Source organism: Solanum lycopersicum, chromosome 11, assembly GCF_036512215.1.
Source record: "Solanum lycopersicum chromosome 11, SLM_r2.1".
In the NCBI taxonomy this organism is placed as follows: Eukaryota; Viridiplantae; Streptophyta; class Magnoliopsida; order Solanales; family Solanaceae; genus Solanum; species Solanum lycopersicum.
The window spans coordinates 61,458,369-61,480,634 of NC_090810.1; the positions used below are offsets into that span (position 1 = coordinate 61,458,369).

General features: G+C 34.7%; 3 protein-coding genes across 7 annotated transcripts; 1 reads left to right on the plus strand and 2 right to left on the minus strand.

The window, feature by feature from the left end:
- Positions 1-999: 999 nt before the first annotated feature.
- LOC101266390 (putative respiratory burst oxidase homolog protein H) lies at positions 1,000-5,882 on the minus strand. Of its 2 annotated transcripts, none has more exons than XM_010315233.4 (14): positions 5,544-5,882; positions 5,261-5,420; positions 4,661-4,709; positions 4,468-4,574; positions 3,583-4,389; positions 3,259-3,351; positions 3,041-3,156; positions 2,855-2,957; positions 2,445-2,536; positions 2,221-2,368; positions 2,015-2,137; positions 1,781-1,909; positions 1,618-1,696; positions 1,000-1,506 (listed from the first exon to the last, which is right to left on the minus strand). In XM_010315233.4, the coding sequence occupies exons 4-14, from the start codon at positions 4,570-4,572 to the stop codon at positions 1,397-1,399; spliced, it is 1,905 nt and encodes a 634-aa protein (XP_010313535.2). In that variant the 5' UTR covers positions 4,573-4,574; positions 4,661-4,709; positions 5,261-5,420; positions 5,544-5,882; the 3' UTR covers positions 1,000-1,396. The 2 variants fall into 2 exon arrangements, with proteins under 2 accessions (XP_010313535.2, XP_004251452.2); XM_004251404.5 differs by having other exon boundaries at positions 4,468-4,581; positions 5,544-5,880.
- Positions 5,883-9,050: 3,168 nt separating this feature from the next.
- On the plus strand, positions 9,051-14,873 carry LOC101255762 (uncharacterized). Of its 2 annotated transcripts, XR_738662.4 has the most exons (4): positions 9,051-9,417; positions 9,596-13,702; positions 14,129-14,362; positions 14,461-14,873. XR_738662.4 is itself a non-coding variant. In XM_010315236.4 (3 exons), exon 2 carries the CDS (start codon positions 9,670-9,672, stop codon positions 13,669-13,671), a length of 4,002 nt encoding a protein of 1,333 aa, XP_010313538.2. In that variant the 5' UTR covers positions 9,062-9,417; positions 9,596-9,669; the 3' UTR covers positions 13,672-13,702; positions 14,129-14,873. The 2 variants fall into 2 exon arrangements, 1 of the variants encoding a protein (XP_010313538.2); XM_010315236.4 differs by having other exon boundaries at positions 9,062-9,417; positions 14,129-14,873.
- On the minus strand, positions 14,787-21,725 carry LOC101255463 (kinesin-like protein KIN-5D). Of its 3 annotated transcripts, none has more exons than XM_010315234.4 (23): positions 21,555-21,725; positions 21,020-21,253; positions 20,799-20,928; positions 20,371-20,526; positions 19,817-20,293; positions 19,467-19,564; positions 19,225-19,381; positions 19,078-19,147; positions 18,895-18,971; positions 18,748-18,801; positions 18,575-18,655; positions 18,374-18,485; positions 17,974-18,060; positions 17,690-17,865; positions 17,241-17,402; positions 17,062-17,169; positions 16,791-16,949; positions 16,617-16,700; positions 16,080-16,285; positions 15,863-15,964; positions 15,668-15,777; positions 15,443-15,594; positions 14,787-15,304 (listed from the first exon to the last, which is right to left on the minus strand). In XM_010315234.4, the coding sequence occupies exons 2-23, from the start codon at positions 21,196-21,198 to the stop codon at positions 15,083-15,085; spliced, it is 3,159 nt and encodes a 1,052-aa protein (XP_010313536.2). In that variant the 5' UTR covers positions 21,199-21,253; positions 21,555-21,725; the 3' UTR covers positions 14,787-15,082. The 3 variants fall into 3 exon arrangements, with proteins under 3 accessions (XP_010313536.2, XP_010313537.2, XP_019066534.2); XM_010315235.4 differs by having other exon boundaries at positions 21,020-21,292; XM_019210989.3 differs by having other exon boundaries at positions 21,020-21,218; positions 21,555-21,689.
- Positions 21,726-22,266: the final 541 nt, after the last annotated feature.

Sequence of the window (22,266 nt, forward strand, 5' to 3'; positions counted from 1 at the left end):
GTAGTCTCTATCCCATAAACCTATATTTCTTATAAGTTTATCCTTCAAATTATTATTGTGTATGACATTATATAATAATAAAAAATAATACAATGTATCCTAAAGTTAATATTGATCAATGCAATATTAAACGATACACGATATATGTATATGAGATTAGTGAATTTGAGGAGTATATGTCATACAATCCAAGCAAAGATGACCTCACTCTTAATATTATTACAAAAACTATAAAAATGTTGTCAATATCAACATATCTTTGAATTGACGAATTCCTCTTTTATCACTTAATTAAATTTGTTGATTCTATGCCATATAAGCCACTCAATAGAAACAATATGACATCACTTTATATTATTAAAATATTTGTGAAATTATAATGTCTATCAACTATATCTTTGAAGTTGTTCGCTAATTAAATGCTACCATTATTTTAATTTATTTTTATGTGGAAATAAATTTCCAGAGAATCGACTCAGAAAATTAAAAGAAATATGTGGTGCTTTTATAAGTCACGGGAATAATTATTGTTCAAAGGGAGACAGTGTGAAAAGAAAAAAATAATAGTACGGGAAAGAAAGCACATGCACAACTTTAAGTATAGTTATTAATGCAAAAAATCAAATAAAATCATTACATTTTGCCACTCTTTTGTCTTTAACATCAAATATATATCGATAAAATTATTATATTATACGAACAATACATCTTTATATAAGAAAAATAATCAAAACTTGTGGCTCTATTTGTCCTCCGATTAAGGTGGTAAATGAAAATATTACCTATATATAAATATGAGCTCTTCTCGATGTCTTGATTATTTTAACATATTATTCACTCAAAATGATTCGGGTTGGAAACATGTCTGAATTTTGAATAATATCAATTGTTTGTTTGTCTCCAATAAGTGCAAAAGGGCTCTTGGCCCTGTATCATTCCACCCAAAATTATGGCAATTATCAAATCATTGCAATTCCTTTTATTCTCAGCCCAATAAGAGATTAATGCCAAGCCCAAAAGGTCATGGTATCAGTTTCAACACATTCATTATTAAAAAGAACTTACATTGTTTTGACTCATAAAAAAAAAAAATCAAGCTGCATGTGAGAGCATTTGGGTCTCTCTAACAGCTTAAGCTTTACGTTGTCACAAAAACTTGTGAGAATGGGAAGAAATGAACCTTCTCACTGTAGAATCACATGATGCTCTCTAAACTAAAAAACATAAAGACTTGAGACTGAGTATACAAATTTGCAACAAATGAAATTCCACTTTTATATTTCTCCAAGTAAACTCTTACAGCTAACTAGTATATAGTACTAGTACAAATTTAACTGCAAATATATTGATACCGATGTTTGTAGTGAACTCTCAAACTATGAAATCATCGCGTACCCTAGAAGTTCTCTTTGTGGAAGTTGAAGCGCGTGGACGAATTTAAGCTAAATTCCTGACACAACTTTTTGAGTGGTTTGGTAAGTGTTGGACTTCCACAGTAAAAAACACCTGTGCAATATACCGTGATGTTTCAAACATGTTTTTATAGACTGAACGATAAAGTAGTTGAGTGTCCATCCGTGAAATTAACCTTGAAGTAGTTCAAAAATAGAGGCTTACCAATGCGAGATGATGGATGTGTAGCTGCTAATTGAGCAAACACTCTTTTCCAATTTGGTCTAGAGAAATGTGTTCTTATCTGTCGGAGAATCAAGTGTTAGAACAGTTCTAATAAAAAAGTTGAAGCTAGTACTGTAGTGATCATTAGATCTTAAGAAAATACCCGGCTTTCTGAGACAACATCAACTCCATTTTTAGCATGTTGCAGTGATTGGACCATTGTGATTAGTGCTGATCGTGCATCCCCTTCTTCATAAACACTAGTCAAGTAGTTGTGCATTTCTATCACTTCCTGCAGGAGAATATTAAAGTTTCATGAGCATGAAAAGTGTATTAGTCCGAGTTTATGCTAATTGAGGAAACTACTTATTCATAATCTCAGGGTTCAAAAACCAACATTTTCGTCGTGTTCAGCAATGTCATCCATTACACCCTTGAACCAGTCGAATGATCCTTGTTCTCGTGTCACCCAATAGAAATATGCTCTTTGAGGACCTTTCTTGCCGTCATCTTGTTGATTCTGCAGTTGTTGGATTATGTTATATTTTCTTTTGTCTCTGCTGTTGTTATTAACAAAATACTTCTATATGCATAAGTTCTTACATATCCCGATTTCTGGTTTAGTATGTCCTTTATAATGCTGATAAATGGCGTTGCTCCAATTCCTAAGCCAACTAGTAGAAGGATATCATACTTCTTGTAGTTCTGAGCTGGTGCACCATAAGGCCCTTTGATAATGATCATTGGATTTCTGATTCAAAATTTAAGATATAAGTTTCAAAGCAACATAAGATGGATACTATTAGCAATAGATCATTGTAGCATACTCGGCTTGAGATTGTTCCGCATCCTTCTGATTATATGCTTTAGTTTCCATTCTAACAAGATTTCTCGTCTTGGATGGTGCCTCTTGACATGCCTGTAAATGCGAGCTTTAGGATCCCAAGAGCAAAGAACAATAGGAATAAAAAACCTTTTAAATTCCTTATTCATTTCAGCGAATTATGTATCTTGATTTTACGAATCATGCCTTAGTAAATTGTCTCCTACTATCCTACACAAAGACATTGCAAGAAGTACCTGACATAAAATACATATCTGCCTACTATGTGATAATTATGTGTCAAACCGTCAACGATATGGCTGGATACCTTTCTTTACTCGGTCAAGTTTTGTACACCGCAGAAAATGAAGAGTAAAGTTGTTTTAAGAAATGAAAATTAGCATAGTATAATACCTTTTCGAATCTGGTTCTAAGCTCTGTAGTCCAGTCTCCTAATGTACGTATGTGGACACTTAGATAGTCCTCATCTGGTGCAGAAGTGATTGAGAATGGATGCCTGTAAGAGACGAATAGAAATTTCTTAGCACAAGGATATTGACAATATTGAATATGTTTGATTAGAATTTGTGCTTTAATTACCATTCGAAGTTTGATATATCTGGACATTTAACGAACAGGTACATTCCGCTCTTGTACTTGAATCCTGGAGGTTTAGTCATATATAGTGCTAGTACATTCCCTGTATATATAACAGCCTGCATTTTTTGTTTTACGACACAGAAATGAAGCTGAATTTAGAAATTTTGCAATTACTAAGAGTTTTTCTTGAATTGATATAAGTCTCTTGGAACTAAAACCTTTTGTATGTTCACGTGGTAGCGGTTCTCATTGATGATAAGAACTCTTTCTGTAGAATACAGAACTACTGGGACTGCAAGATACATCCATGTCTGCATATTAAAGGTATTTTTGCTCATTCAATCATGACTTTTCGATAGAAAATTCTTTAACTAATTTGAAGAAACATTCAACTAGATATCAAGAGTATAGAGCTTATATTCATGCTACATTTTTCTCAACATTTGGACAACGATATGATTTGTGTGCATAATTGAACTAGTACTTCTTTCAATACCAGGTTAACAAGTGTGATAAGGTTATCAAAATGCAAGTGGACATACCGTCTTTTTGTACCATTCGCTGGTAAGGAATATGAAGCAGCCGTGGAGGATCAAGAGCACGTACACAAATATCAGCAGATGATGTGCATACCAAAATGCATTAAATCCAGCCAAATGATGAAATGAGCCAGGCAATTTGATGATATTTCTTCGGAACGAATGTGTTGCCAGTGTGAAGGAGAAAAGCATGAAAAGGGTCATTAGTATCCCCGTTACGCCTGGAACAGATACTACTAGATCCATGTAAGTTGGTTGCTGGTAGCCAAAATTGCTTCCAAGAGCTGTCATAAATTTACTCTCTGGACAGGACGCTAACTTTACGAAGTTGCAACTTGTGTGAAACAATATATGAATAAAGGCCCCTACAGTAATTCCTACGGCAACCATTTTATGAAAATTGATGTTATCATCAAAAGGTATAATATAACCAAGGAAACTTTCTCTAATCTGAGTAAGAGTTCTTCGGCATACTGGAATGAGAATTAGAGCCATATTGAACTTGAGAGTTTCCCCTGCAGCTTTAGCTAAACAGACACAATATCCCATAATCTTGAAGGCTTCTCTCCTTTTAAATTGTTCAATCTTCCATATAAATAGTATGAAATTAATGGACAACCACAACGTTACGACCCAAATTCTTTTCCAGTTATCGTATATCTTCTCTGAAGTTTTGCTTAAAAACTTGCTCACTGGAGTTCTATATTGTCTAGGGATCATGGTTTTTGCTAATGTTTGTGATCTCTTCATGTTATTTTGCCCATCTTCTGATCCAACCATTCCTCTTAGTAGAGATTCAAGTTGCCATATCTGTTTCAAAGTTGAATTTTTAAAACAAAAAGAAGACGACTTCGTATAGAAAGATGGCAACTTTAAGTGGAATTTTACCTCAATATATCCTAAATGATCAGGATCGAACTCTTCCATGATTAAAGCTGCATATGTTGCTGCATGTTTCTTGAAGTTTGTCAATTTGTTGGCTGAAGCACTCATCACTAGAACCTTTCACAAAAAAGTATTAAGTAGACTGACTCCCAAAATAAACAAAGAACAAATTCACTTGTGAGTATGTTTTTCTCACCTCCTTGACCTCTTCTTCTGATAGTTTCCCATCACCATTCTTGTCACACCTGAAAAACAAAGAACAATGGAGCTTTTAAACAACGAGTTCATCTGAACTCCGTATCTTCAAGCTAGAATACGTAGCAAGAATTTTCACTAAGGGGATCCGATAGTTACAATGTATGCATAAAAAATAATACTACAATGTAAGTTTTCATCTAAGGGGATTTGGATGAACCCTTGACCCTACCTGACTTCGCCCCTGAACACATGCATGAAAAACCACTAAAATAAGAAAAAATATCGAATTTTGGTCTCATAATTTCAAAAGTACAACGTGTTTAATCTTAAGAACATTACACATTGAATCCATCAAGTTAAAATCATGAATTCATTCGTACTACAAGATTGACAAGTTTAGTCCCTCCAGCATATGTTATTAGTTTTTCTTCCCTCCCTAACCCCCAGCTAGGCCATACTTTAGTTCAAACCATATATACATATTTAAAAATCCTATTGAATATGCACACAACTCTGTAACTTTAAAAGATTAGAATCCAGAACTCATAAGCTTCAAATCGTGAACAAAACAAAAAAAAAGGAATGGAAAATTTCTTACATGTCAAAGAAAATATGAAGTCTTGTATCAGGGCAATGAGTTGATATATCATCCCAAAATTCTTTAAGTTCCTCAATTGTTATCCCATTTTCTGCATTAATCTTCTTTCTCCTTGCCATTGTATCAAACAACTCCTCTGCAAATTCCTTGCTTTCCATTCCTTTCATTTCAGAAAAAAATAAAAAAACAATATCACATAAATTTTAGTAGCTCAGTTGATAAAAATCCCTTTTTTTCCCTAGCCCCAATTTTATTTTTTTTTTAAAAAAGAAACTTTTCATACCTATAGAGGGTCCAAATTTGTCTTTAAAAAGAATGCCATTAACAGCATTTATATGAAATCTTTTCTCAACATTTTTCCAAGCATCTGCTTCTTTTCCTGTTGTATTATCAAGAAAATGAAGGCTCTTGAACCCTCTTGCTGCCCCTGATTCTATTCTAACCATTTTTGTTCTTCCTCCTCCTCCATTTTCTATAGGGGTTTCTCCCATTTTTACACAAAATTCTCTTCTTCTTCTTTATGTTTTTTCTTCAAGTTTTGATCTGCACATAATATGTTGCAGAGATTAATTCATAATGAGAGGTTCGGAAGAAGAAAACATGAATTTTATACAGGTGGCATAAAGGGTTAAAAAATGCATAGTTGTTAAATTAGTATATACTCCATATATAATTGTCAGGTTTCATTAATTTTTTAAATATAAATATTATAATTTTAAATAAAAAAAAAATATGAGAGTCGAATATTAAAGTAATTCGATAGTAGGTGATTATATATTGATGTAGTTTTACGTTGGAAAGACACTCTAAAGTCTAATCTCATCTTCTTTTTGTTAGGTCTTTGCATGGTATTTTTTCTTCAATTTTATCATTAAAATTACATGTTATTTTTTCGGTTTCATTTATTTTGCTATGTTATTGTCGTTTTGGTTTTTTTAATTTTCTGCTTTGATTTTTTTTTTTTGAGTTAAGAATTTATCGAAAACAATTTTTTTAGCTCAATTAAAAAAGAGAGAAAGATAAGATTAGATACGTCTAACTTTTTTCAAATTTCGCTTGTGAAATTATTCAAATATATTATTGTTATTATTATTGTAATGTTTGTAAGTATTAGCAGGATGAAAAGTTGGTACGCATAAATTTATTAAGAAAAATGCTTGCAACCAAAAGTTATGAAATTTACTTTTTGGTTAAATATATGTTTCGGAAAAGTTAAACTTATCTAATTTTCAGTATGAATGTTTAGAAATTATTTCTTAAAGCAAATTTTACAAAATGAAGACTAATATGCATAAAATATTGTGTTGGTACGATTTAGGAAAAGACTACACCTCAAAAGAATAATGTATAGACAAACTATCTTAATATACGTATTAATAATTGTTTACCTAATTTAAACATGTAACCTATATTTTATTTATTTACTTTTTAAAAATATATATATATATTTGAATTCATTAGCTTAATCTTGGAGGATATTACAGCTAAGCTTATTCCCCATGATGCAAATACAACTAGCTTGATTTTTCTTTTTTCTTTTATTTGAAAGATCGATCATATGATAAGATTCGTTTCATATCTTTTCTTCTTTTTTTTTTTTATCGCATAAAAAGGAAGAGATTTAATTTTTATGTAAATGTTATATTTATTTTTAAGAAATGATATAACTAATAATATATAAATTATTTTTTGACGTGGTTTCATTTTATATTTATATTTGACTCCCTTTTGATTTTGAATGTGCAATTAAATACTTAAATTCGTATAAAATTGAATAAGTAAACACACGTCCTACATTGCATAATACAAATCAGTTCGAGTATATCCCATGCAAATTTTCATGACTTGTTTGATTTTTTTATAAATTTAAATATCTATTTATGCATATTAAAAATTAAACAAAAAAGACATAAATGTTAGCTAAATTAAGTTCAAATACACATCTATTCAATATGCCATATATATATATATATATATATAATTCTACAAATAATTACTACATAATTTATATGGTTATTCTATATTTTAAATTTACACCAATCAAATTCCGACTCCGCCTCGATTGATCTATCCTCATAAACAAAGAAGTAGGTGTTGAATGCATTATGGACAAACATTCTTGTACCCAAACAACTCAATTATTTTTAATAGTAGGTAGTAGACATTTGTTTTTCTGCATAACGTGCATGATTCTCAAATATTTTTTTTTTTTTACTGAACAGGTAGCTCTATAGTTGTGAGCACGTTATGCTCCACCTTTTTTTTTTTTTCTTTTGTTCTTTTTCTATGTTTTGTTTTACTTGTAGATATTTATATATTAAAATATATAAGTGTGTCATTTAATTTAATCTTATTTTATATTTATATTATTCAATTTTGAACATACATAAATACATTTCAATTCATATAAAATTGAATAAATAAACACATAAATTTTATTTGACATAATTCATATATGACGTTATATATAGAAATAAAAATGAAAATAACAAAAACGACGGAATATATTTGGGCTTGGGAAGGTGAACGATATGGGGACGGGTCAAATAAGCAAGAAGGCCCATTTTCTATAGTAGCCCATTTAAAATCTATTTCTGAGTTGAAGTGGAAAATTTGATTTGGGCTTGAAGTTATAAACTTAGAGGTATAATGATTTAAAGTTTAACAATTTAAAATTTTTGGTTTATCATTTTTGGAAAAGCACATGAGTTAGAGATATGTATTAACTTATTAAATGATATATCATAAAACATGTGCCCTTATTTTAGAAAGAAAAAAATAATCTACATAACATTTAAGAACATTACTTTTTGGACTCACAAAAATTTCTCATGCATGAACACTAAGAATGGCTATGGAGTGGATTAGGGTGGTTTAACTTTTCGTCTATTCAAAGTTTTACCTTATCCTTCTCCACCGTGTTTAGCATCATTTATATATTTTTTATTTTTAAAAAATCAAAACTAAATACTTCTTTCAATTTAATCCTTTAAACATCATATGTAATTTAACTATTTGGGGTTTTTAGTAGCATATGCTGTATAATTGTTTTGGTTTTAGTCAAATTATATTCCATATAAAATAAAACATTAATGAAATATTTTTTTTCTTAATTGCAATGCTAACACACACATTATAGGTGCCTAAGCATTAAAGTAACACTTGCAATAGCAACAATTAAATAATTTCTTAGCAAAGATCCATCCTACGCTGATTATTATATCTAAGGATATAGTATTATATAGATTTTAATTAATAAATCTGTTCAAATCATAGAAACATTTCTTTTTTTCTATGATTAAAAAAGGAAGAAGCAAATTAGATCAGACCTTATTAATTTGTAAAAAAAAATAGAATATATTAATTAATTAATATAATCAATTTACAATCCATACCAATTATTTTATGATTGCATCTTAAAATCCTCATATTCATATCTCATTTTCCAAATCATTTAGTATGTTTTTCTTTAATTTGCTTTGAGAGGATCATACAATTTGTCATATTGTATACACTGTAAGAAGGAGTTTTAATTCAACACATTTTTTTTATTCATGATTTCATTTCATTACTATTTTTATTAAGAACGGAAGTATATTTCAAATAACAATCGAAAATAAACATTTAAAGAATAAATAATTTCATAATTCCTCTTGTGTATTTTCATATATAAATTTGTGTATACTTTATTCTTTTCAAATTTTAACTTATCAAATTATTTTTTTATCATAATTAATATATTATTATTATTATTATTTAATCAATTTGATTCAAGTTTTCGAACCCACACTATTACCCCGAGTCGTCCTGTTCCCTGACTCAGCCCCTTCTTCCTCGACCCAAACACACACTCTCTCTCTCTACACTCTACTACTATCTCCTTCAAGCTCCCTCTCTCTCTCCGATGCCCTTTTTCGTCTTTTCAGCACTCAATCCAACGGCGATGCCACCATCCACGTCCTCATCTTCTTCTTCTTCTTCCCCTTTTCTCCCTTTTTTTCTTGTATAGTATAATCCACTGTGCTCTTCCAAACACCCGCATAGCACAATATAACCGCCTCTTCTCTTAGGGTTTTCTGTCTCTTTCCCTCACATTACCTTCAAAGAATTCTGGGTCGCCTTTCTGTTTCTTGCTTCTCTGTTCATCTGTTTACAAGGTAATTTTTTCTAATTCAATCTGTAATCTTTTTTTGTTTACACCTGTTACATCATATATGTATATGGGGGTGTTTATATTTGTTTTGATGAGGTGGGTTTTCAATATTTTGTGATTTTTCGTTATGGGTATGGAGAATCTCTGAATTTTGGCATGTTTGGTTGATTTTTTTTTTCTAGGGTTTTGAATTTGGATTGGAAGGTTAGTGTGCTGGTGTGGTCTGTTTATTGTTTGGGGGTTGTTTATATGTTGAATGGTGATCGAAAAGGGAAGCTTTAAGGCATCACGATTTGATTCAGAGTTTTCTCCTCGTAGTAGGGACAGTATGTCGACTGAGGATGAGGAGTTTCAGAGACGAAACGGTGGAGGTGAGGTTGAATCTAATGGCGAGGATGATGATGATGATTTTGATGATTGTGATTCAGGGGCAGGATCGGACGACTTTGATTTGTTGGAATTAGGGGAGTCTAAGGAGGAGTTTTGTCAAATTGGGGATCAAACATGTAGCATTCCGTTCGAATTGTATGATCTTTCGGGGTTGGGGGATGTGTTGTCATTGGATGTTTGGAATGAGGTGTTGTCTGAGGAAGAAAGGTTTAGTCTTGCTCAGTACCTTCCTGACATGGACCAGGAAACGTTTATGCAAACTTTGAAAGATCTCCTCACAGGTAATAATATGCATTTTGGAAGTCCCTTGGATAAGCTGTTTAACATGTTAAAGGGTGGGTTATGTGAGCCAAGAGTGGCACTTTACCGTCAAGGATTGATTTTCTTTCAGAAGCGGAAGCATTATCACCATCTCAGAAACCATCAGAATGCAATTGTCAGTAATCTTTGTCAGATAAGAGATGCTTGGCTCAGTTGCCCTGGTTATAGCATTGAGGAGAAGCTTCAAGTGCTGAACATTAAGAAGAATGAGAAGATTTTAATGTACGAGAAATTGGAAGAATTGGGAAGTGATGGATCCGAGAGAGAGGAGTTCAGTGATACTTTGTGGGGCAAAAGAACAAATGATCGTAATCTTGGTCAGAATATGGGCTGTTATTCTGGATATGGAGTAGGGTCAGCCTTGGATTCATCATCTAGACAAATGGGCCAAATGGCTTCGGAAGCTGCCAGATACAAAAAGCAGAACCTAAAAGGGAATTTGAAGGTAGGTGGAACAAAGAGTTCTACATTGCCTCCTTTTCGTCGCGGTAAAGGAATGGACTATAATTCTGGGATGGCTGTCCCAATGAGGGATATGTTGAATGGCAATTATGAGGATGATGGGATGTATGAAGTGGATGTGCAGAGAGAGAGAATCTTTTCACGGGCAGGGGCCGTTGATAGAAGTGGGACTGTAAAATTGGGGAAAAAGCATGAAAGGTCGAGAGTGGAAGAATACTCTGATGTTTTCATGGGTGTGCCTGTCCCGTCAAAGAATGATCTTTATGCCTATGGAAGGAACAATACTGTCAATCAGCTGTCAGATATTAAGGTCTTGACTGCAAAGCCAAGCAATGCCAGAGCTGCGTATGAATTTGGAAAAAAAGACAGGTATGCGGATGGTCTCCCACAGTTTTTCTCTGAAGATCAGATGAATTATGGTAAAATCCGGATTCCTAAAATGTCACTGAAGGGAAATGGAATGGAACTAGCGAGCGGAAGTGAACCATTTTGGCCAAGTAAAGCACAAGAGGATAATTATTTTACCAACCCATCACACAAGCTTGGTAACGTGAGCAAAAAGTGGAAGGTGGACCAAGAATATCCTGATCGCAAGTTAAATGATAAGTTGTTTCAGTCAGACTATAGGGGAAAAGCCTTCCCTGAGAAAGTCAAGGCGAAAATGCAGAATGGAGGACAAGATGGGTCAGGAACTAGAGGTAGAAGGGTATTTGCAAAGACTGAAGAAACTGAATCTGAATCATCAGAAAGAAGTGACGAGGATAACAATCCATTGATGAGGAGCAAGTGGGCATATCCCAGTGGTTCCACAAATTTGATGCCTGCATTGGATACTAAAAGCGCTAAATTTGGTCAAAAGGGTAAGTACAGTATACCGGTTGGTGATGGTTCATTACATTCTTCTAGGATGATGAGCGACTCCACTGAACTTTTCCGCCCAAAGAAAACTGGAAGTCGTGGCTTGGGAGCAGAACCAATGGGTAAGATGCATGGTCTTGGTCATCTGAGTAGTTTCTCCACTAGAAATCATTTCTCCGGTTTGAGTCAGTTCGACAATGACAATGATGATGAAGAGGAGCAACCAATCTACAAGCTAGCCAAGAATGGTCCTTTGCAAGGGGACCAAACTGAAAAGTACCACATGGCATCCAGCAGAGAGAAGAAACAAAAAGGAAAAGTTAGCCGTGATATCTTGCCTGCAAATTATATGCAAGATCACAAGTTTCAGGAGGATGACTCATTGCGGACACGGTTGCCGGCCAAAAGGAATGGAGTTTCTTCCAAGTTTTCAAAGAAAGGTCAGATGCTTGACACAAGTGCTCTCGATCACCATGAAAAATCTGATATGCATTTAACAGGTTGCAACTCAGTCATGAAGAAGCGGAAAGTCAAAGTTGATGTCCCATACGAGCTAGATGATACTGACCCTCTCTATTCTGATACCCAGCAGCGACAAGATGACCTCTCAGTGAAGCGGGGTAAAAAGAAGCTGGAGGATGAAACATGGCCTCCTTTAGTGGAAGTTCCCAGATCCCCAACTTCAGAAATGGTAGTAGAAGATGTAGATGTGGAAAGTCGACCTCAAAAAAAGCCATTCACTTTGATTACTCCTACAGTTCATACTGGCTTTTCATTCTCCATCATTCATCTTCTTTCAGCAGCTCGTATGGCAATGATTACTTTGCTTCCAGAAGAGGCTGTAGATACAATTGCTGGAAGACAGGAAGCTCTGGAGGAGCATGGGGGAGTTGCACCACCCTCAGAGTTGGATGGTGATAATTCAATTCCTTCCACTCAAGCAAAGGTGCCCTCTCTGAGTGTTCAAGAAATTGTTAACCGTGTGAGATCAAACCCGGGAGATCCCTGTATTCTTGAGACTCAAGAACCTCTCCATGATTTGGTCAGAGGAGTACTCAAAATATTTTCTTCCAAAACAGCACCGCTTGGTGCAAAAGGGTGGAAGTCTCTTGTGGTCTATGACAAACCAACCAAAAGTTGGTCCTGGATTGGTCCAGTGAGCCCTGATTCATCTGATCATGAGCCTATGGAGGAAGTCACATCTCCAGAAGTGTGGGGTCTTCCTCACAAAATGCTTGTCAAGTTGGTTGATTCTTTTGCCAATTGGCTGAAAAATGGTCAGGAGACGCTACGGCAGATAGGAAGTCTCCCTGACCCTCCGTTGTCATTGATGCAATATAATCTAGATGAGAAGGAAAGGTTCAGAGATTTGCGAGCTCAGAAGAGTCTGAGTACCATTGGCCCAAGCTCCGAAGAAGTCAGAGAGTATTTCCGTAAAGAGGAATTCCTTAGGTACTCAATACCTGACAGGGCCTTCTCCTACACTGCTATTGATGGGAAAAAATCAATAGTTGCTCCTCTGAGAAGGTGTGGTGGCAAGCCAACGTCAAAAGCTCGTGATCACTTCATGCTTAAAAAGGATCGCCCTGCCCATGTAACGATTCTCTGTCTTGTGCGAGATGCAGCTGCTAGGTTGCCTGGTAGCACAGGAACTAGAGCAGATGTTTGTACTTTAATCAGAGACTCACAGTATATTGTGGAGGAGGTCTCTGATGCTCAAGTCAATCAAGTTGTTAGTGGTGCGTTGGATCGTTTGCATTATGAACGTGATCCTTGTGTACAGTTTGATAATGAGAAGAAGCTCTGGGTTTACTTGCACAGAGATAGAGAAGAAGAAGATTTTGAGGATGATGGTACTTCATCTACAAAGAAATGGAAGAGGCAAAAGAAAGAAGTTGCTGAACCATCTGATCAAGGAGTTGTAACTGTAGCTTATAATGGGACAGGGGAACAAAATGGTTTTGATTTGAGCTCAGATCCCAATGTTGAGCCCTCAAATGTGGATGAGGATCGAACAGACCCTACTTATGAGGATGGTAAGGATCATGTAGAGGGCAATATTAAGAGCAGTCATATGTCAGAACAAGGTGCTATGCATTGTGGTTCTTCTCTGATGGATTGGGATACTCTTTGCTCAACTCCTGGAGATGGAAATAAGTTGTTATGTCAGCAAAACTCAACTGATAATTTTGTTGGTGAAACATGTGGTGGAGAACCACCAGCTTGATTGTGGAAAGAGCTCTGTCAGAAGCTTCCAGGTACTTTGATCCACGTCACATTTTGTACCTGTTACCTTTTCTAATGCATTCATCTTCCTTTTTTTCCTAATACTCTCCCTGAAACTGTGAAGTAATATTTCTAGTTCATTATGTTATGCAAACTTACTTGAAATTTTAGTGTGGTTGATTGGTCTATTTAAGCAACTTGACCTGGTCTCTCATCATGTTTTTAGTCTCGTTCTATTTATGTCGTGAGTAGTAGTAAACTGACATGGGACTAATTATTTATAGATGGTGAATTTTAGCCAGGAAGTTATAAATTTGGATTTCCATTTTATGAGGGTTTTTGTGGATTTGATTCATTGTTTTGGTTGATTCCACCTCCTGGGGTAAGGGGAAGAGTGTTGGAATTATACTGTTTTATTTTTACTCCTTAACATACTGTTTATTTGGTCATTGCTGCAGAAAAGCCTTATATATTACCTACCTCAAGCGTCGGGAACTTTCGGCTGTCAGATGGCTCTAACAAAAAATACTGTCCAATTGCGCTCCGTGAAATTCAGTCATCAATGGTTCAGTTATTTTTTTTTTGGCCATGCTGGTCGCTAAGATGGTATATTTTGGCCATGACAGTTCAAATGTAGATTCTTTCTTAGTTAAAACAAGGAAAAAAGGGGAGCCTCAATATGTAGACTGCAGGTGATGATTTGCTTGCAGTTGCATAACTTCTTTTTTTTTAATCTCATTTAGCCCTCGTCTTTCTTATCCCTTTTTCGTCTGTTCCTTTTTTTTTTCAGTGTATACAGTATATTTACATGGCATATTCATACAATACGAGAATGCTGAAGCCTAATCACTGTTCTGAATTGAGAAGCAGCAGAGTCCATGTGTCATGATACCCTCTCGTATGTAACATTAATCTAGTTATTAGATGAGATAAATGAAAAATAAGTTGGTCTTGTGATCAAGCTTCCCCTTGTTCCTTTAACTACATTCATACTTGATTGTTCTCACCTTACATTTATTTACTCTGGCTAAATTTATGACATCAACCCCATTGTTTCTTGGGGGTGTCTGGGTTTTGGCCCCAAGATTAGCTTCTGTACCATAAGCAATACTTGCGTTGAGGCAATTTAAGAGTTGAAATCTCAGTATACCAATGTATCGTTTACTACAAGTTGCAAATGAAATTTACAATCTCTATCAATAATGCATCCACAGACACTTCAAACTAACATGTTCAGCACAGACATTACATATTTCGATCACTCAAATCAAATAAAAAGAATAAGGATAAATTATCTGCTACGTATAGGTGAGAAGATGGAGATTCAAAGACACATTATGTACAACTCTCCAGTCTCCTCCTTCATTGCCATATACTATGATGTATGTAATTGTAGTTTGGAGTGGACTCTTCTAATTTACAGCAGTGAGGGAAACTCTTGACTCTAGTAAAGAAGTATCTACCTCTATCTCTTTACTATGATTTACATCTCCATTTGATAGCTTTGAGGATTTACCATCCCAAAATGTATTCAACAACTCTTCGAAAGCAGGAGTTTTTAGTTCTTCAATAGATTCTACGCTTGGAAGATTAAATGGTCTCTTTGTTGGGGTCGAACAAGACGGTTCATCAACCTAGTATAAATAAAACGAATTTGAAATATAGACTTAGAACATAGACCTAGTATAAATAAAAAGAATTTGAAATATAGACTTAGAACATAGACTTTTTTTAACAAACTAAACGTAAAATTTGAGGTAAAACACACTTGCCATGTATTCTTGTGAAAGACTTTTTCCAGTGTACTCTGTAATTTCAACAACCTTGTGGTAGTGTCCGCTGTTTAGTTCTCGCAGCTCTCCACAACAAGGAACAATTGTAGAATCAAGGTTTGCACAAGCATCACGGTCGAGTTGTAAGGAATCTGCATGTGTTGATCAAATTAATTGAAAAATAAAAAAGCTAAAACGTTTAACGTGCAACTCTAGATAGCTTACGGTCAATAGATGAGAGTAGGTGTTTGCTAGCAGCATCAGTGTCTTCGAGAGTGGATGACACTCCAGATGAAAATCTTACACGTAATGCTTGATTTGCATCCATTCCACCCCTGCAGTAAACATCGGGAGTATCAGTCTAAGTAAAATATCAACATTATGAAACTGAAGTAGTGAACAGTCAGTGAACCAACTGACCTGACAATTTCATCGACAAATGCAACATTTCTCTCCTCTAGGTCTAATAAAGACCGTTGAGCATTTGTCCATTGCGTAGCTCCCAATTTAGCCTTTTGCACACTGCACCATTGCATATTTCCAGGTTAGCACAGAAAGGATGATACACTTGCAAACATTAAAGAATGAAGCTTTTCCTAAGATATTTGCGTGGAATATACCAGCTGAGTTAACATACCAATTCTGTAGCACCTCTTCCATCTCTTTCTTCCCATTTTCCACAGCAGCAGTATCTTCTAGATAGTGTGATTCAGCCTTTTCCATGTAAGCAGTCCATTTGACTTTAACAGAAGAAGTTGAATCTTGCATGGTTGACATCTCTTGTTTCAGTCTGCTCGTTCTGTTGGAGGCACTTTCTCTGAGGTCATCGATAGCAGTTTGAACCTGCAGAAGGCAGTCATACAAAAGTCAATTGGTTTTTGCAACCAGAAGCAAATCATAGCCAATCGATGACTGTGATTTTTGGATACAGGATTTCTGCTTGATCATAATAAGCCAATTATTACTAATGATCATTGACTACAAGCAATCAAGCAAACATTCAAAATATAAAACTACACAAGAAAAAGGAAGTCCCAATCTGTCTACATTCTACAACACCTATAAACTTTCTCGTGTTGATATTGTTATCATCATTTTCTAAAATTTAAAATTGTGCAATCTTAGCCACATCGAAAACTGTGATGAGCATCTTTATCATTACTAGATGACCTACCAGCTTTTTCTTCCTAGCATTTGATCCAGCGAGCAACTCAGCCACTTTCTCCAAGATTTGTCTTTCCTCATTGGCAGCACATTCCTAAAATTGAGAGATCCAAATAAATGAGGTTAGAAATGCATATTGACATAGTTTAATAAATAGTCATATGCTAGTGATGAAGTCACAGACCTCAAACTTCTTTTCTAGTTCAGAGAATTTCTGGTCACTGACCGTCTGTGCTTCTTCCACTATTTCACCCAACTGGGACACATGCATATCTAGAGTCTTAAAGAAGTTCCCAGTAATCTGAGAAATGGACCTTGACATCGTGATACTCCCGCAATGTGCCTATATAAAGGCATCCAAAGTTTATAAGCTATACTCGTTCAGGAAAAAGAAAGATCCAGATAAGGAGCATTGAAAGAATATATGTGCTTCACAAATAGTTCACTATTGATACCTCACGTTGCTGTAGTGCGAATGCGATTAGTTTCTCCTTCTGATCATGTAAACTTTTTTGAAGATCATTAACCAAGGTATCAGCCTCAGAAGCAATCTCCTTAAAAAGCTACATCAGGAAAAAGGAGATAAGAAACAAATTCCTCAGAATGTCTTAAAAACAGCAGAAAAGATACAGACCTCTCCTAAAGCAGAAGAATGTTTAGAAACTTCACAATTTAAACGGTCAAAGGTTGACTGAGCATTGCCGTCAAGTTCCCCAGCCAAACCATCTAAAGCTTTGATACCAGAACCAAACATGGTTTTTAAGTTCTCCAGACGGCCTCGAAGCTCTTCCACTGCCTGAAAATCAGACAAAAAAGTGATATTGGTTAATAGGAGTACAATTTTCACCAGAAATATGTAAACCTATTAGACAATTGAAGCACTTCACTTATGAAACATGTAACGTTTTTCTGTCGAAAGAGCAGGTTCAAATAATTATATATGCTCCCTAATTAAATAGTTTTGGTAAATACTGCAACAAATAATATCTGAAAAGTACATATTGCCATCTCCTTTTGGCTTTGGAATCAAAATTCCAATTTTTCTAGAAACATGGCTAATAACTGAATTTGCGTGAAGAATACCTCAGTCTTTGTTGAAACAAAGGACTGCATGTCTTCCTCCATGCCTTTGAGTTGTTGCTCTTGTTGTGTGGTTGAAGAAGCAACAGCCTTATGCAGGACTTCAAGCTGTTGAGTCAGCTGGGATTGGAAATTTTGGATGAGAACTTTGTTTCCATCTTCTATTTTGTCTTTGCGCTCTGAAATCACCCATTATCAGTATGCAGGAGTTTGATGCAACATTGTTTTCTAAGCAAGAAAATTAATCATGTATTTTGAGTTTTAGAACTGTATAGTGTAATACACACCAATCTTGGCAAACAAGTTTGACACGTCTGATGCAGCATTTTCCAGTTCAGCTCGAAGTTCAAATGCTTGCTCAACCAGTGCTTTTTCTGGTAGAAGACATACAATTCCAGATATCATGCACTACTCTAAATGTGAAATTATTTTACATAAATCCCCACATTCACTGCCAAATCATTATGGCTACATCCAAATTTGCTAATGTTAATGAAAAATGTAATAAACCCATATCCCAACTTTACTTTTATGAAAATGTTAATGAAAAATGTAATACACCCATTCCCAACTTTTCTGTTATGAATATGTTAAAATAGTAGACTTGGTATAAATACGTTGCTTCCACAAGCCAAATGACAAGCCAAAAAATTTCTCCTTTCCCCAGGCATAGAGGATGAAGCTTACCAGATTTTAGAAGGTTAGATATCAGAAATTCCTTTTCTTTTATAGTGGTAATTGCCTGCCTGTGTTTCTCTTCGAGATCAGCCAATGTATGCTGAGTTTCCTGAAGCTTTTTCTGAAAAGACACAAAAAGTGTAGCAAATTTCATGAGAAAGAGTCGGACAACAATGATCTGGAATAAGATGTCTTAAGAATTCCACTAACCTCTGTCTTCTCAAGTTTGTCACCCAATTCTGCTGTCAACAATTGCTGAGAATTGTATAGTTCCTTAAGTTCCATAAATTGCTGTTTACAGAAAGCAACAGGATAATGAGTTCAGATTTATCAGTTTTTACAAGAAAATTAAGATGCTCCAGATTTTTTCATCTCTTGTGCACCTTGTCCCTGGATTCGAAGTCAAGTTCCATCCGTTCTATCTTTTCAGACATTGCCTGAGAGAGGGGAAAAACAAGTTACCACAGAGTATTAAACAAGTATGTCAAGTGACTGCAACCAATCTTGGGATCCTGAAAACAGTACTTAACCTTCTTATCTGCTTCGTCTTGAAGATATCGGTCTCTTGGTATATAAATGCCATTCTTCTCTCTTGCAGCATACACCTCTATCGGCAATAAAATAGATTTTAAAAAAATGTTGTTAGATAATTTGTTGCTGTAAGATGTAGATTTATATACAGAAAAAGAGAGGAAGAGAGCAGTAGTATAGACCTTGCTTCAGTCTGTCAATCTCGGAGTACAAATCTTTGATTAATGCAGATTTCATCATCTTCTGGTTAATCTGAAATAACGACAGAAGAAAAGCTGAAGGACAGTTAAAGATACATTTTTTAGGTAATAAATATCCCGAAAACTAACCTCTGGTTTGTTCTTTATGTTTTTGGCACGATGAGCATAATCTAAAGTGCTCAGTGTCTCTTCCAGACAGTGAACTGACGGTGATATTGTTGCAATAATGCATGTCTTTGTTTTCCCTCCAAGAGAATCCCTCAACAACCGTGTCAATTTGCTATCCCTGGCATATACAAAGCAATACTTATTCAGGATATGTAAGAACTAAAAAGCACTCTATAATAACATAGGACTGGATTGAAGAAGACCTGTATGGGATATGACCAGAGTGTTCAACTAAAGCATTTATAACACGACCAAGTGTAAGCAAACTCTTGTTGATTTCTCCAGCTTCCCTCGCCCTGCCCTGCAGCAAAAGAAAAATTAGTTTATTATACTGTAATTGAGAAGAAAGCAACTGAACAAGGAAAAAGGATAAAAAGTACAAAGATCTCAAAAAGCAGAATATCTAGAGACTAGCTATCATGAACTAAAGATAAATTTGTGACACTGCTAAAACAGCATCTCGGCATTACATTGTTTGTCTAAACTACTTTTGCGTGCATTAAGTATACTGCCAAACACAATGTCTTGGTAGTCGGATATTTTTACATCTTACCTCCCTTGCACCAGAACGTGATATGTTCTCAGAACCAGCAAGGTCAACAAGGTTCAGTTTGCCGCATTTGATCATCTCCTCCCCTTCTGGAGTGCATTCCTTGATGTGAATTGTGATAGAAAAAATAGAGTGAGAACGACTACTCTGTTTGTTAAGAAGAGTCTCTGCTGTACGCCTCTTAGCTGAACCTTTCTCCAAGATCTTATAGATTTCATTTGCAGTGGAAACAATCTCCTCTTCCAAGCCTCTAACCAAAACTCCACCCTTACCATCTTCCATCAGTGCTATTGGTTTTTTGGATTTATCATCTACATACTTTATGCATTCCTCGGGAGCTAAAAGATCTGTGATCTCCTCATTATAAAGCTCCAAATGTGTTACTTTCATACTATATTCAGCATTTTGAGCTTCCAATATCTCAAAAATTTGTTTTACAGCTCGGGGGATAACACCTGCATCACTTGGAAATTCCCCATTCTAAATGGGGCAAATTTAACAATTAGTGCATGAAAAAATAACTAGTTGAAACAAACACATTTCTATCAACCACCAACCTTCTTTCTTCCCCCTCCCTCCATTGTATAAGTTTTCCCTGTTCCTGTCTGCCCATAAGCAAAAATGGTGCAGTTATATCCCTCTAGAACTTCAAAAACAATTGGCCATATTGCAGAATCATACAAGTCCTTCTGTTGGGATGTTGGACCAAATACCTGAGACAGAAGAATTATCCAATATAAAGTTAGGGTCTTGAAAACAAATAACCAGTTTTAACTCATTGTTTGACAAAAGTGTAATGGACAAATTCATTTAGTGTGTATACTACAGTTCTAGTGAGAATTATGAAAAATGCTTTATTTTTACGGAAAAATCTAAGGAAAGCTATAGGAAATTAGGAATAAGTCCAAATTTTATGCATAACATTGCGTAAATCTGTTCAAAAAATTGAACAGATGAATGATAAATCAGCTGGAAATCATCAAACCTTATCAAAGGCAAATGTTCTGTCAATCTGCTTATTAGCTATGTTCTGAATAGCAGAAACTTCTCTTCTACCTTCATTACAGGAAATCACAACTGGTGTATGCAATCTTATCTCATCCTCACTCAACGGCCTGTAAATTTTCACCATAGCTACTCCATCAACAACACTCAATTAAAATCAGTAAATATAACAAACTCGAAAGTACATTCATTTTTACTCACCTGCAACGCAAAATAACTTGCACATTTACACCTTTTTCTTTATCATGCTTCCCATTCACATTCCCTTCCCCCGATCGCAGATCTCTCACCACTTTATCACTCGACCGCGGCGTGTGCGACGGTGACATCGAAACTAAGCCTCCTCCTCTTCTCTGTAGCTGCGATTGCGATGACTCCATTCCTTCTCAAATCTCACAACCTTATTCCCTTAGTCAACTCAGTTCAAATTCAAATCTGAGCAGAAAAATTGCATAAAACAAGCAATAAACACACCTAGAAGTCAAATATATCTGCAAGTCAGTGGAAGTCGCTGAAAAATAATGAAGGAGAAGTAAAATGTGAATTTTCTCGAGTTTAAATCGCAAAAACAATTAAATGTTCACTCGAAAACGACTTACAGATGCGAAAAATTAAAGCAAAAATATCTTAATTTACAAAGAGGAAAAAAAAAAGGATAAGTAGAATCTATGCATTTACAGATACGTACAAAAGCATAATGCAGAAAGTATATTATATATATATATAATATACTTACAGGAAGTGATGTATTTTTGCCGGCCGTTGAGAGCTTCAATAATTTCAGCAATGGCGAATGTTCTAGAGAGAGAAATTGAGTAAGAAATGTACAGTGAGAGTGTGTATGTAGTGAACGGAGAAGATGGAAGACTGGGAATTTAATTAATTGATGAATTTTTAGGTTAAAGTTTTTTTAAAAAATATTGAGAGGTTCTTTTGTAATCAATTTTTTTTTGCCCTTTGTAAAATTTAATGTGAAAAATAATTAAATATAGAGATCGTTTGGATTAGATGACTAAAAATGTGGGCGGTAATAAATATCTTATTTAAGCGTTGAAATTAAATCAATGAATAAATAGTTAGTATTTGAATAGACTTATTGGATTTAATTATAAATATTTGATGTGTTTGACGAATGATATTTGATAAGAACTTCTTGTGTTAAAATGATTGAAGTGTCCTCCATTTAGTTATTTATATATAGAAAATATATATAAAGTAATTTTACATAATAAAAACATATTTTAGGAAAGAGTTTTTCAAAAATTATAAAATGAAATATAGTGAGAAAATTGTAAAAGGTTCTATCAAATCAAAAATAGTTTATAAGGTGTAAAATCATAAGTTGAAAGTGATAACATTTTTGATTGTTTTAGATTTGCAAACACATTTTTTATTTTTCAAATGTATAGATAAGCTAAAATATACTTATAAGCATTTAACTTGTAAAA